Consider the following 15,136-nt stretch of genomic DNA (forward strand, 5'->3'; position numbering starts at 1 on the left):
GACAGTCTACCTTTCTACGGCTTTTAGTCTCTTCTAGGATGTTCTCTTCAGCCCTGTTCTGACGTGGAAAGAGTGTACCATGTCCAGGTCAAATATATCAGAACTACATTGGGGGTCATGTTTAAAAAGGGGGTGGAAGGTTAATGGAGAACTTAGGAGTAATGAGAGACTTCAGGGATTTTAAGTTTCATAAAGCAACATATTCTGATCATTTGAACATTTACTTCATGCAAGTTATTGAGCCCTTAGAGGAAGCACAAATATGACTGAGAGATAGTCTTTACCTTCAGGAACTTACTATTTAGTGCATAAGTTGGACTTGTAAACAGTTTTCTTTGGGACTTCTGATTGACTGGGGCATAAAAAAGATATTTCTTTTCTAAAACTCTATTTCTTTTCCTAATAGAAATAAGAAAAGAGGGGATGGGAAACCAGTATGAATGAAAATAGGATTTAGCCATAAAACAAAGCAGAAAAGAAAACTGGGAAGAGTAGTGTCAAATGCAGTGGTGATGAGACACAAGTGAATGAGGATGGCAAAATTGCATGCAGACCTCTCTGTGTCCCTTGCAGAATTGAGAAGGAAAGAAGGACAAGGGAGCAGGCAAAACAGACCCAGCAATTGCTTGTTCAAAGTCAAGAAAAGAGACATTAAAAAATTCCAAATCACTGGGCTGAAAGCATCATTGCAACCTCTGCAGATTTCCTGCTCATCCTAAATGCGAGAACATGGGTTAGGGACAGAGGCATGGTCTTAAGTTAAAGACCTTTGTGGGTTCTTCCCAGAAAGTGTGGTGACAAATACCTGAATAGAGCTACTGCTCTTTCTTTTGCCTTTTTAGCAAACTTCTAGACTCAGGTGATCTCCATAATAATTAGAAAGGAGCCAGTTTGAGACTATACTAGTATAGTACTTTTAAAAGGAAGTAAGTAACATAAACAAAAAAGCAGAATATACACAGAAAAATCATATTAAGAAGCAGAAGAAAATTACAAAAACATGTCTCCATGAGCTTGAAACCTTAAATAAAACTCAATATCTTCAAAATAAGAACTCAAATAAATGTATGCATGAGGTCAAAAAAATATAATAAGACAATAGATTTGAAGAGTATCAGTGGTCTGGGAAGAAAATAAAAAAAGATGGGAAAAATAAAACCATTATAGAAATGAAAGTCATGTCAGAATAGCAAACAGAAGACAATAAAACAAACGGGACAAAAATATTAACAGAAGTAGATGAAAAAAATTCCTAAAATAAAACCTCCAACAACTCATGAACTGTAGTACCCATGAACCCTTACTGAAAAAATGACTCAATCACTTAATCTAACTAAGCAAGAGATGAATCAAAGTGGAGAACCCAGGAATAAAGCTGCCATGTTAGGAAAGAAATAATGGTTGGGAAGCAGGGTGAGAATGTTATAAATCTTTGCAGTGTAAGAATAATAATATAATTGGAGTAGGAAGGAAAAGTGAGACTCAAAAAATATATCTATTCTTTGAAAGATAAATGAAGCTATAGATTTTTAGGACATTATTTAATGTTGTTGTCAGGAGCTCAGCTGAGCTGTCATGGATCAGAGAAGCTGATTAAAGCAACAGGGCAAAAATGAAAGAGTGAAGTCTTAATTACTTGCTGTGGTGGGAAAAGCAAGTCTCTAAAAAACAGAGAAAACGCCAACGCCCCCTGTTCCATTTCCCTAGGGGACAGCATCCTGCTGGAAAGTGGGGTGATCAGCACAGACGTGGGGGTCAGCTCACTGTTGAGGAGCCCCTGGCATTGGGGGAGAGAGTGCGGGCAGTGGTGAGAAGGCTGGGAGTGAGAAGGGCCACTCCCTTCAGGCGTTAGTCATAGCGGGAGAAGTATCTTCAAGGGTTCCCCTCTTCCTCCTAGACGGAGGCCTTGGCAGAAATGGATGGCGCCTGAAGAGGGCTCTGTGCCAGGCCTCAGATAAAGAGACCTAGGGATGCAAATATATGAAGAGCATGAGCTGCCGGGGCCTGAGAGCTCGCACCCGCCCTGCCCTCAGAGACTGCAAGGTGCTGGCCTTGCACCAAGTCTGGAGCGGGGAGAGTGGCTTTCCCCTGACACCCGCTGGGTGAAGCCCTCCTCGTTGCCTGTAGTCAGGCCTGAAAATTAAGTCTTTATTGAACTTGTTACAATATTGCTTCTATTTTGTTTTGGTTTTTTGGCCCCAAGGCATTTGGAATCTTAGCTCCCTGATCAGGGATTGAACCCGCACCCCCTACATTGGAAGGCAAAGTCTTAACCACTGGATTGCCAAGGAAGTCCCATATACAGGTTTTTAACCAGGAGCAGGATTCCCCAGTTACAAAGATAAATAGTAATAAAACTAAAATCTGTAATTTATCTAGGTATAAAATGGAAAATTACTAGACACTACAATATAAATGTGTGAGCAGAAACCTTGTCTGGTTTGTTCATTGTTGTATTCCCAGACTAGCACAATGCCTGGTGTGTCGTAGATCCTCTGAAATATTGGTGGATTAATTTATGAACCTTGTTTAATGAATAACACATTGTGCCTAAAAAAATGGAAAAATGCCAGGCAAATCATAACAAAGGATAACAGGGGTTTCAGAACTGATATGTATTAGGTAAGATCTGTCTGAAAGCAAAAAGCATTTACGAGTCATAGAAAATTACTTTATAATGATGATTAGTACAGTGATCAAGAAAGATCTAATTGTCATGAGTATTCATGAACAAAATAACATCAGAGTTCATAGGGTGGGAAATGGTAGGAAATATCACTCAGTAAGTTTTTATTGAAGACGTACCATGTGCCACAAAATTTTATTTCTCTTTAGATTAACAATAAATTCACTAAAATAGTCAAAAGTTGCTGTTTTCTAATCTACCGAGGTCTTCCTAAAGTTTAAATGAAAATTAAGTATAAGAATAACCAGGAAGCTTTTTGAGAAAAGAAGTAATAAAACAAGTAGGGGGACAAACAAAGTTGCTCATCAACATGCGATAAACAATGTTACCACATCGAGTGGATCTAATGTTCTCTGAAAGCAAGGATGTTTTTATTAGCTTGAATGGCCTGTTTATGGAAAAAGAATTTGATTTCCATTAGTGTTAAAATATCAAATTATTAAAGTTAATCCATGCATCTCTGTAACTACTTTCTTGAATCCCAACACATTCATTGACCTAGAATGTTAGGTTAAAGACAGTTGTGAATGGTTTAATTGAGCAATTATGTTTTGCATAACTGCTCTGTCATTTGGGTTGTACTGTAAAAAAAAAAAAAAACTCTTTCCAAGAATCCTTTAAAATTGTAAATTTTTTTATGTCTAACAGTATTGGAAGCATTAACTCTGTTTACTTCCTTTAGATTCTAGACTTAAGGATTCTCCTGATGTAAAAGACTGTTGTTTGATTTTTATTTTCATTTTAGGAATTCAGCTTTAATCTGTTCACAATCAGTTGTGAAATAAATAAGTTGCTTTTCCTAATAGTCCTGTGCTGACCAGCTGTGTAACTTGAATATGTGTGCTAATCTTACTGCCCTGCCCTTGGTTTCCTGACAGACTGTTGAGTGTATGATTTTCAGATTGTTTTCTTTAGAACTCTGGGATCCAGAGGTGCTTTAGGAACTTTTCAGTATTTAATTTTTATTTCTTTTTACATATATGTTTTAAACTATTTAAAAGCCTGTGATTTAAAAACGATAGACATGTATATTCAAACTTTTAATACAGTAGAGAAAACTGATGTGTTCCCCAGGTTAAGTCTCTCTTTTCAGAGCTCAGAATAAAGCTTTTCCTGCTTTATTCACGAACTCAGCCTTCTTAGAAATGTGTTGTAATTAGGAATGTTGTGATTCTGGGCTTATGGCTTTAAATTCCTGGGTAAGAGTGTACACTAAGAGAGCTTAATGAGAATTGGCAAACCCATGACTTGTATTTCTCTATGTTTGTCTTCTGATACTGTATATAAAATAGGAACAAAACAGTACATTTTAAAACTATTTAGCCCAATAGGGATTATTTTGATTAATCTTATCTACAATCTTTTGAGGTTCTTTGACTACACACAACTGTAAAACAGTATAGTAATTGTGGATATCTGCAAATGGGACCCTTTTCCATTTGGTGATATATTGACAGAGACATACATGAAAGGGATGGTGACTGGTCAATATATCACATTTTCTAAATAAATAATATTAATAGAGAGGTATTAAAAAATTCCCTAGATCCTTTGCTGAAAATCATTAATTATAAAATAGAGTTTGATTCCAGAAATCACAGCAGTCTTAGACTTGAGGTGTCATAGAGGCACAAAATACTTAGCATCTAGGAAACTAGCTTTCCAGCTCTGCTTTGGCTGGCTCTCGAGTTTGGGGGAAGTCACTTAATTTTTCATAGCTTCAGTTTACTTCTCGACTTTCTTCACAAAATTGCTTTGGAAACTTAGTTTAACTAAAGTTTATTTAAAAAGTAGTAGGGGCTTCCCTGGTGGCGCAGTGGTTGAGAATCTGCCTGCCAACGCAGGGGACACGGGTTCGAGCCCTGGTCTGGGAAGATCCCACATGCCGCAGAGCGGCTGGGCCCGTGGGCCACAGCTACTGAGCCTGCACGTCTGGAGCCTGTGCTCCGCAACAAGAGAGGCCGCAATAGTGAGAGGCCCGCGCACCGTGATGAAGAGTGGCCCCTGCTTGCCGCAACTAGAGAAAGCCCTCGCACAGAAACGAAGATCCAACACAGCAAAAAATAAATAATAAATAAAAATTAAAAAAAAAAAAAGGAAAACCATTAAAAAAAAAAAGTAGTAGGTGTTTTATAAACTTTTGAGTGTTATAAATAATGCTATAAATAAAGTGTCACAATTACTGATGTATTTACTTGTAATTAGTTAGCATTTTTCCTTCTGCCCCCTTCTACGCATGTTTTTATATTTTTTCTTTCCCCCCACATGTTCATTCCTTAGGGTATTACACTAGAAGAGTTTGACAGATTATCTTTCAATATGATTTTAATGAGCCCTCCCTGTCAGCCATTCACAAGGTACGTATAATAAATATTTCTCTGTTAGGAAGAGTACTTTTGAAGGACTCATTATATCAAATCACACTGTAATTTCAAGCACAGACACTTTGAATTCCATCAGCTGCATTTCCCTAGTCTTGAAATTTTTCATCAATAATTCCTTTTCTCTACACACATTTATAATTCAGCATTAATCATAAAGAAAATAGCAATTACTGCCAGATGAACACAGTAATTTGGTCAGTAGTAGATATGCATAGACTATATGGTGCCTCCTTAATACCTACCAAAGATACAGTATTTATTTCTGACCCAAATTACCTTAAATTATTTAAACTAATGAGCATTCAGGAGTATCTTCTTAACACTGATTAATCAAAGTAAATTTCCATAGTTAATATTCAAGTTCTAAATTACTTAACTGTAAAATTTTAAAGCTAGTCAAGAATGCATTTGTGAATTTTAAATTTCTCAAAATTGATAGGTACATTTAATAATACATACAATTAATAAAATGACTTTTTAAAGCTGTGTTCCAAGACAGCTTTTTATTATATGGTATTTATTTGGCTATGTATTTCAGGGAATTATATTTTAGATAAAATCTTGACTAATCCCTCTTCATTTAGATACTTTTAATAATAATATTTCAATTATTTTAAGTAATAATGATAATAGTGATAACCCTCTGAGTGTCTTACTGGAGTATGTCATTTACTGTAACAAGCTTATGGGATGGGCATTAGTATTATCATCATTTTACAGGTGAGAAACTGAGGCATAGAAAGGTTAAGTAACTTTCCCAAGGCCATACAATTAGAAAATGTCAGAGCCAGGACTTTTTTTTTTTTTTTTTTAGAACAAGTTTTTTTTTTTTTTTTAAGTATTTGTTTATTTATTTATTTACGGCTGTGTTGGGTCTTCGTTTCTGTGCGAGGGCTTTCTCTAGTTGTGGCAAGCAGGGGCCACTCTTCATCGCGGTGCGCGGGCCTCTCACTATCACGGCCTCTCTTGTTGCGGAGCACAGGCTCCAGACGCGCAGGCTCAGTAATTATGGCTCACAGGCCCAGCTGCTCTGCGGCACGTGGGATCTTCCCAGACCAGGGCTCGAACCCGTGTCCTCTGCATTGGCAGGCAGATTCTCAACCACCGCGCCACCAGGGAAGCCCAGAGCCAGGACTTTTTGATTATTTTATAGTCCTATTAATATATAGGACTATTAATATATAGTCCTATTTAAACACATAATGTGATTTTAAGTGGGATATAACATGTAGTAAAAATTCTAATTTAAATAAATATTCTCATGCTTAATTTCCATCCAATTGATTTACTTCAAGTTTTCTAGGAGATTAATTCCCCAGGGATTTATCGTGCACCTACATGTGAGGTGTTGCTTTTGATGCTGTAGTTCCCGTCCTTATAGAACTTAGAGTCCATGGGGAATGACTGGCAAATAATTATCTTATAATGTGATTTAAGGTATATAATAAATGAATGCTGAAACTGCCATGAGAGCATGGAGGAGAGAGGTGTTATGTTGCTGCATACCAGGAGGGGCGAATTCTTTTAGAGGTGATATCTGTATTGTGTCTGAAAGCAGGTTGGGAATTTATCAGTGAAGGCGGACGTTCCACGTAAAGATGGCTCCGAGCTTGTGCAAGTGTATGGCCTTTTTAACTACAGTAAGTGGGAGGTTCAGAGCAGAATGCAGCCCCAGAGCTGTGAAGCCTCAGATATCACTGCAGTGGGGCCCCTGTGTCTTCCCTACCACTGCTCCCACTCTGTATTAGCCCAACTCCAGCTGCTGATGGCTGCGGTGTCTGATCCTGTAGTACGATCATCTTTGGAACACTGAGGGGAATGGGACAAAATGAGAGGAAACCAAGATTTCTGAGGAATCTATTCAAGTCCACTCTAATCTCCCATCTGAGTCTCAGATCCACTGATGATTTTTGTCCTGCTGTCAGGTGTGAGGAAACTGAGAAGTGATGTCAAGTAACTTATTTTAGACCACGAAGCTAGTAAGTAGCAAGGCCTTAAACCCTAGTCCTCTGTTGCTACGACTCACGCCCAATGTGAGTCTTCTTTTCTGCTTGCTTCTTGATCACATTGAATGTTACTTGCAAGATTTAACTGCTAGTCCAAATACTGTCTGTTCACACGACCTGTTTCGACTGACTTAGTCTAGCCAAGTTGCAACTCCTTCGTGTAGAATCAAGCCTTCAGCTTCAGTCTCTCCTGTTGACGTTGGACAAGATAGTTCTAGTTTTACCTACTACCTTCATCTGCTTAGCTGGTGATTAGTTACCAGTGCCATCAACTCTACATTGCCACCCTGCCCAACCAGCTCATTCATCTGAACTTTTGTTGTCTCACCTGGGGCAGAGCAAAAGGTGTCATCAGCTAATTGTGTGTGTGTGTCTTTCCTGAACAAAGTGATTTTAAGAGGGTAATTGATTTTATTCTTTGTGGACTTCTTCTTCTTCTTTGCCTCATGCAAGTCATTTGGACATATTATCTTGTATTGATAATAAGTGTATTTATTAGACAGGCAAGGCTTTTTTAAATTAAATGAAAAAATATATTTTTGTTCTCTATAGCAACAGAGATGATCATATTTTTTGTGAGGACCAACTAATTTTAGTTCTCTGTTTTGACTTTTTAAAAGTGATTTGATATCTTTATGGAAGATTCTTGCTGAACTTATTTACTTTCCGTACCCTTTTAGAATTGGCCTGCAAGGTGATATGACTGATCCAAGGACAAATAGCTTCTTATATATTCTAGACATTCTCCCAAGGTAAAAACTTAAATTCCTGTGCAAGCTTACCTTAAATGTAAAACTTTATATCTGGAAGAACGTGATGTATGTCATTTTATAGAGATTAGCAACTTATACAGATTCTGTGCGTGTCATTTATCTTCTGTCGTGACTGATAGAGTAACTGCAAATGTTTGTCGGTTCCACAGTTGCCGCTAAGAGTGAGTGACAGGGCGTTACAGCCTAATAGCTGAATTCTGTTGCCTCTGCTCACAGTATTTGTGCAAATGATGCTAATGTTAGTGAATGCTGTTGCCCATGGCCAGGAAACTTGTGCTGCTAACCCTAGAAGCCTCCATTCTATGGAAATGTCAGCCCTTTGAGCTGTGCAAACCCATGTTTTCATTAAACTTCAATGAAAATTCACATTTCAAATGTTAACTTTATCAAATGTTAACTCATATTTTATTCCTTTCCCCCATAAACAAGGTGTGCCTTGTTTATGGGAGAAAGGAATAAAATATGAGTTGTCTCCATCCCTTATAAAATTCTTTTATAAAAAGGATTTGGACAATTACTTACCTCATATTTCCCACAAGTAAGGATTTTCTTTACTTCTTACTTCTTAGTAATGAGATGTTTAGAATTCCAATTGTTTTTGTTTTTGTTTTTTTTTAGGTTACAAAAATTACCGAAGTATATTCTTTTAGAAAATGTTAAAGGTTTTGAAGTATCTTCTACAAGGTAAAAAAATGTATTTGTCCTGTGTTCATCTTAGACTTGGTATATTTTATAATAGGAGCTGTTATGAAATGAAGATCTTAAAAATAAATGTGTATATTCTGACATTTTATATATGTTATGAAGTTTACTCATTAATATTGATTTTGAATAGTTAGTAATGTGAAGTATCACAGAGTTAGGTTCAACTGATTCTTTCCCATTTTAATATGTTTGAATTTTTCCAGAATGATTACTCATTTTAATGAGAATGGTATTTCTCAATTTTAGCTGCTTACATTGGTGCCTATTTCTTTAGAAGTAGGAATGTTTTCAGTAAGAATTTGTCCTATTGACAGGCGTTTTCTGTCCTACAGTTGGATTGAAGAAGCAAGCCCTGTGTCAGGCTGCTTTCAGACAGTAGCCCAGCTGGAGAGAATGCATCCAAGTCCTTGACTGACCTGCTGTCTCTGACAGTGTTCCCCCATCTGATTGGCTACAGATATAGTTCCATTCCTATAGTAAGCTTATCATGAGTGGATTGGCGATTCTAACTCACCAGTTTTATAAATTATCTGGTAGCTTTATTTATTTATAATAGGGATTATCTCTTTTTTGAGAAATGTAATTTCTCAAGTACTGGACTTTTTAAAAAAGACTTAGGATTATTCTTTTTCTAAACAACTTAAGTGGAGGTACAGTTTTCATGTAAAATGAAGTTTTATGTATAATATTTTATATAAGAGCCCTATTTTGAACTATAGAGTGAAAGCTTTTTCCTTTCCCTTTGCGTTTTCAGAGACCTGTTAATAAAAACAATAGGAAATTGTGGCTTTCAGTACCAAGAATTTCTGTTGTCTCCAGCCTCTGTAAGTACTGCAATTGTAAATTCTTATATAAATTTTCCCAAAGGGAATTTGATTCAGTAAAAAGAATGGCTCCATTTTGGATAATATTATAGGTAAATCTTGCAGTTAGTTCTGACATGGTTATTACTTTCTATATCTGAATTTTATAGCTATATGTGAATTTTATTTTTTTATGATTACTATACTATTCATAATGAATGTAAGAATGTCTATATGACTTTTTACCTGGGAAATATAAAATGAAAGTGACTCATAGACATATGATTCATCTGATTCCATCTTTATTTCATTCAAATAAAGGTACAGAGTGACAGTTTAAAAGGTTTAAGAATTTGCTACAGAGAAGTCTTCCACAAATCGATAATAGAATTTTGTCTGGCAGAAACTAATGTAGAACTGTATGAGTTTTTTTACTAGGTGCTGAAAGTTGATACAGATCTCTTTAATATCCTATAGCAACCAACTGCCCTGTTTTACTTGCAGCTTGGCATTCCAAATTCAAGGCTACGGTATTTCCTTATTGCAAAGCTTCAGTCAGTGCCATTCCCTTTTCAAGCCCCTGGTCAGGTATTATTATTATTATTATTATCATCATCATCATCATTATTATTTATCTGTTGTAAATATATCTCAGTCTGCTAATTTATTTTCAGGAACTACTTTGCGGAGGTTTTTTTTTTTAACATCTTTATTGGAGTATATTCGCAGAGGTTTATGTGTGTCCTCCCGTGCCTGTAATATAGACTATGCCCGAGGTCTGTCTTGTAGGCCTTTTCACCCTCCTGATGCCACTTTAATTGCTTGAAACAAAACCAGAAACTTCTCTTTCATCATTAGAAAAAAAAAATAAGTTAGAAGTAAAAAAATTACCATTAGTGTTGTTATCCTTCTTTTCCCCCTATAATTTCTCTAATGACCATTGACTCTTTTGCATCTATTATTTTTCTCCCTCAATAGAAGCCATTGACTACCTTTGATAAAATAGTATACTATCTTAAAAATGGCTTGAGTATTTTCACACATCAGTTACATTTTATTTGAAATCTATGCTATTTAACCTTAATTGATTAAAATATGGTAATGATTAGTACAAGCTAGAATAAAATGCTCAATTGCTATATGTAGGATCTCTCATTATGCTAGCAATTTTATATGCTTCTGCTGAAAATTGGTGTGGATAACAGAGGTTCAGTTGTTCAGTGAAGCTCTCTATAACCCTCACAGGTAAGAACTCAAAAGTCATGTCCTACTAACAGGGCTTCAGTAGTATCATTTGAATCCCCTGTAATACAATATCAGTATTATACAATATTGTGTTATATAATAAAATAGCAATATATCTCCCTTTAATAGTGGGCAGTTCCAAAAACAGTATATAAATTATGTGAACAAAGATTTCATCATTAAAAATTCCTGGAACTGTTTTTTCTTTCCCAAAATAGGACTTTATAAATGATTACCTGTTTTGCAGGAACAAGTTTTTCCTGTGGGACTCAGGGATAGAAATAACCTTTGAGGGTGAAGAGTGCTTTTCATTTTTAATTACTAATTTTTTTTTTAATTGAAGGGGAGTGGCAAACTTTGATCAAAAACACATTTTCTGGAAATGTTCCTGTTGCTTTCTCAACTTCTTTTCCAAATATAATGCTGTCTCTATATTCAACATACTTCCTATTACTTTGTTGAATGGTTTTATTAATTCAGAAAGCAGTAATTTCATGAAATAAATCATCTATAGCCTGATGCCTAACACTATATGATGAAGAACTTGTAATAACTTGTATAAATACTAGTAAACCTCAATTTCTATCTTTTTAATGACAACTCAGTAAAAGCTAAATAATTTTTTTACATAATGTTGAATGGCTGTTATTAATATGTCTTTTATTTTTAAGAAAGCTTTTGAGAGTTTGTATATTTTTACTTAATGCCAGGTACTGATGGAGTTCCCCCAAACTGAATCTGAACATCGACAAAAACATGCGATAGATGCAGAAAAGAAAACTGAAGAAAAGAAAATTGAGCCAAATATATGCTTTGATAGCAGCACACAATGTTCTGGAAAAGAGGCCATTCTTTTTAAGCTTGAAACTGCGGGTGAAATTGACAGGAAACATCAACAGGACAGTGATCTCTCTGTGCGAATGCTGAGAGATTTTCTTGAAGATGACATTGACATAAGTTCATACTTTTTACCACCAAAGTCATTGCTGCGATATGCTCTTTTGTTAGACATTGTTAAGCCCACATCCAGAAGGTCCACATGCTTTACAAAAGGGTAGGTTTTAAAGAGTCTCTATTCATGGCATATCCAAAATAACCAGGTTTTCATAACTATTGTTTCTTTTAGCTCTTCTCAAAACAAGGAGCATTTTATAAAATGTTTCTGCTAGAATGATTTTTTTCACCCTTAATTGCCTGCTTTCATGTTCCAGTAGAATGCACAAGTGAAAATTCCTTTTGGCAGAACATGACGTGCACAACCCACAAAAGTGCTCATAGAAGACAATGCCATTGTTTGGTGACCTTCATAGGAGCTTAATTACCCACAGTGGAGACATGGTTTCTATAGATGGTGAATTGCTAATTTTTTAACACCTTTCTTTTTATGGTACCTCAAAAATTTCTGTCCACTTTCATGATCAATGTACAAGGAGAAATTAAATTTTAATATCAAGAAATAACATTGAATATCATGGAGCACATTATAGCATATTTAAATTTTATTTAGTTCTTTGAATTAGTAGTATATTCTTATGGTTCACAATTCAAAGTGAACTAAGATTGTAAGACTCCCTTCCAATTCTGCCTCTTGTTCATCCAGTTTCCCTCCCTACGTGCAACCGATGATTTCAGTTTACTCTCTAGTCTTCCAGAGGTATTGCATGTGAGGTGTGTTTAAATATACATGTATATTTTTACCCCCTCCTTTAAGTAAATGGTAGCATACTATATTCATTATTACGTGCCCTTTTTTTCATTGGGCAGTGTTACTTGGATATTATTACCTATGGGTGCTTAAAGAACTTTCGTATGTTCATAGTATAGGTATATCATAATTTCTTTTACTGGTTACCTGTTGATGGACATTTAGGGGATATCCTTTGGATTATTTCTCAAGAGTTAATGTGTTTTTCAACTTTTTTTTTTTTAAACCTAGGAAGAAGGGGGGAAATTAGACCCTTCAAGAAAAATTTGTAAAAGATCCATCCCTACTCCTGTTTGTTAATGCCACTGAAGCTCTTTTGATAGGTAGTTGTATGATTTAAAAATTCAAGCCTTCTCTCTCTACCTACTAGCTAGTTGTCTTGCACAAGACAGTATGCCCCTGATATAATCGTACCAGGTTCATCCTGACTTTATCATACTCTGTCCTTGTACTTTCAGGGGAATGGGTTTATTGCTTTCCATTACCTTAAAAGACTTCACTCAGCTGTTGTATATTTCCAAGTCTGCTAGGTTCTGTTTAGGACTCTCATAAAACAGGACTTACCAGTTTTGTAATAAAAAACAACTTTGAAATTCTTTTATAATTATAAAAATGGTATAAAAGAAGCCTTATTGTAGAAGTCTATTTTAGTGTAGATAATATAAACACACACACACACGTGATATATAAGAAAACAGCTTTTCTTTGATGGTGACTTTCTCTAATTTCTATTTTAAATTCATTAGGAAAAAATGATAAAATGTCAAACAGCCAGCTTGGCAATGATCTTAGGGAAAGAAATATTACTAATACCTTGCATTTCTGTAGTGTTTGGTATTTTTAATACATTTTTAACAATAGTCTGATTGTTTTATGACAAAGAGTAAAAACACAGTGTTACAGTAAGAGGCAGATGCATGTTTGGTGGGCCTGAGTTTGTCATGAGACTGGAGAGTACGGTTTTGGGTTCATGAGAAGAAACGATGGTTCAGGCATTATAAGAAAACAGCAGCAATTTATTTTCACCTACATAACATTTGGTCTAATGTGGCAGGGATGTCAGTATTGAATAGCATTTAGATGTAAAGTCATAACAAATGCATACCTTCTGTGCATTTAAATGTGATGAACATTTAAAAAATGACAATTAATAATGTATATGCAGACTAGTATTTGCACAACAAAAACTATGCCAAGTTTAGCGTCTGAGAAGTTTAAACAGACTGATCTTATGTCTTGCACCTGGTAAGTTTTTTAATTACAAAGCATATTTATGTGATATTATTTAGAATATTTCAGAAGGATGTATTAACAACTATGTAAGATTGATTCATTCAAGAAATATTTAAGAAATTTAGCATTAGCAAATATATTAGATGCTACAAAATATTTGTGTTGATTTTTTAGTTATGGACGCTACATAGAAGGGACAGGATCTGTGCTGCAGACCGCAGAGGATGTGCAGGTACTATGCATGCTGCAGAGCTAAAATGCTTGAAAATTATTTCAAATAAAATTGTCTTTAATACTTAAAATTTGAGAATGTTAAAATAAGTTTACACGTTCAACTGGAATGAATATGTGTATATAATAATTATTTACTATAGAATAAATCTTTTCTTCTTCTTGTTGCTAGATATGAGTATATGTACAAAAAGTGTTATATGTTTTTACTTTCTTTTTTTTTTCTTACCCTTTGTTTTTCTTTCTATTCCGTAAAGAGTAATTTGAAATGCAGAGTCCAGTACTTAATGTTCTCTAAAATTATGCACAAATATCTTAGTATTGGAGCCTTCCTTTGGAGCACATACTATAAAAATGCCTGTTAGGGAAAAAAAAAATCTATATTTTGGGAAGGCTTTTTATTAATACTTCAGTTGCTAATTCTTTGTGGTATCATGGTTGAATACAAGCTTGATATATTGCAAGTTTTATATACTTCTGAATCATTTTGAAGTGAAATCACATTATCTTCTTTTATGCTGATTTAAACTCTTACTGTTAATACAATTTACCCTTGCTAAAACCCTATCAGAGACAGACGAATGTCTGGATTTGAGAAGTCATATTGATTAAATATATTTTATCATTTTAAGAAAATATCTTAATTTGATAAAATTGGTCATAAACAGTAAACATTTTAATGGCTGCTTATTTGCTTTGTAAAATCGAGTTAGTTACTGGTTGACCAAGTTTCTTTTTTGTGTCTTTCACTACATCTCTTTTATGTTATATTGTCATTTATTATTTCTATTCTTATGAGTTAATTTTTGAGGGACCAAAAATGACAGATACACTGAGAGTATCCTGATCTATTCAACATTAAGGTTTTGTTTGTTTTCTGAGTTTATCTGGCCCTTGATGAACCAGTTACACAGTTCATTGCACAGAGACTTTTTACCCTGGGTTGCCATGCGTTACAGAAGACTATACGTCCATCATTTTTAAACTGCCTCACAATAGATGACATTATCTTAACAAGTCTAATTGCACTCTACTTCATTAGTTACTTTGGATGTTTTCCTACAGATTGAGACTATCTACAAATCCCTTACCAATTTGTCACAAGAAGAAAAGATAACAAGATTGTTAATGCTTCAACTTCGATTTTTCACTCCTAAGGAAATAGCAAATCTCCTTGGATTTCCTCCAGAGTTCGGTATGTGGGATACATGCAGACCCCAGCTTTCACTGATTAAAGGTCTCAAAATTCATTAGGGACTCGTGCATAGTTTATGAATAAACCCTTGCCCAGACGGATGTGCGAGCGCTTCCTTTCCTGATCGTGCCATCTTTGACATTTTCCTTCCCTCCTGTGTCTGCTTTCTT

At 35.2% G+C, this 15,136-nt stretch overlaps 1 protein-coding gene across 5 annotated transcripts in view; it reads left to right on the top strand.

Moving 5' to 3' along the window:
• The window catches only part of TRDMT1 (tRNA aspartic acid methyltransferase 1), a 60,443-nt gene that overhangs the window by 36,750 nt on the left and 8,557 nt on the right, over nt 1-15,136 (top strand). For 4 of the 5 annotated variants that reach the window (XM_007196412.2, XM_028162440.2, XM_057544326.1 and 1 more), the window contains exons 3-10: nt 4,967-5,043; nt 7,757-7,828; nt 8,468-8,533; nt 9,309-9,378; nt 9,862-9,945; nt 11,313-11,656; nt 13,715-13,772; nt 14,837-14,966. In XM_007196412.2, the coding sequence (XP_007196474.3) occupies nt 4,967-5,043; nt 7,757-7,828; nt 8,468-8,533; nt 9,309-9,378; nt 9,862-9,945; nt 11,313-11,656; nt 13,715-13,772; nt 14,837-14,966 (901 nt within the window). The remainder of the gene's footprint in view (nt 1-4,966; nt 5,044-7,756; nt 7,829-8,467; nt 8,534-9,308; nt 9,379-9,861; nt 9,946-11,312; nt 11,657-13,714; nt 13,773-14,836; nt 14,967-15,136) is intronic. The other variant, XM_028162439.2, reaches the window with a different exon arrangement.

Source organism: Balaenoptera acutorostrata, chromosome 3, assembly GCF_949987535.1.
Source record: "Balaenoptera acutorostrata chromosome 3, mBalAcu1.1, whole genome shotgun sequence".
Taxonomy (NCBI): Eukaryota; Metazoa; Chordata; class Mammalia; order Artiodactyla; family Balaenopteridae; genus Balaenoptera; species Balaenoptera acutorostrata.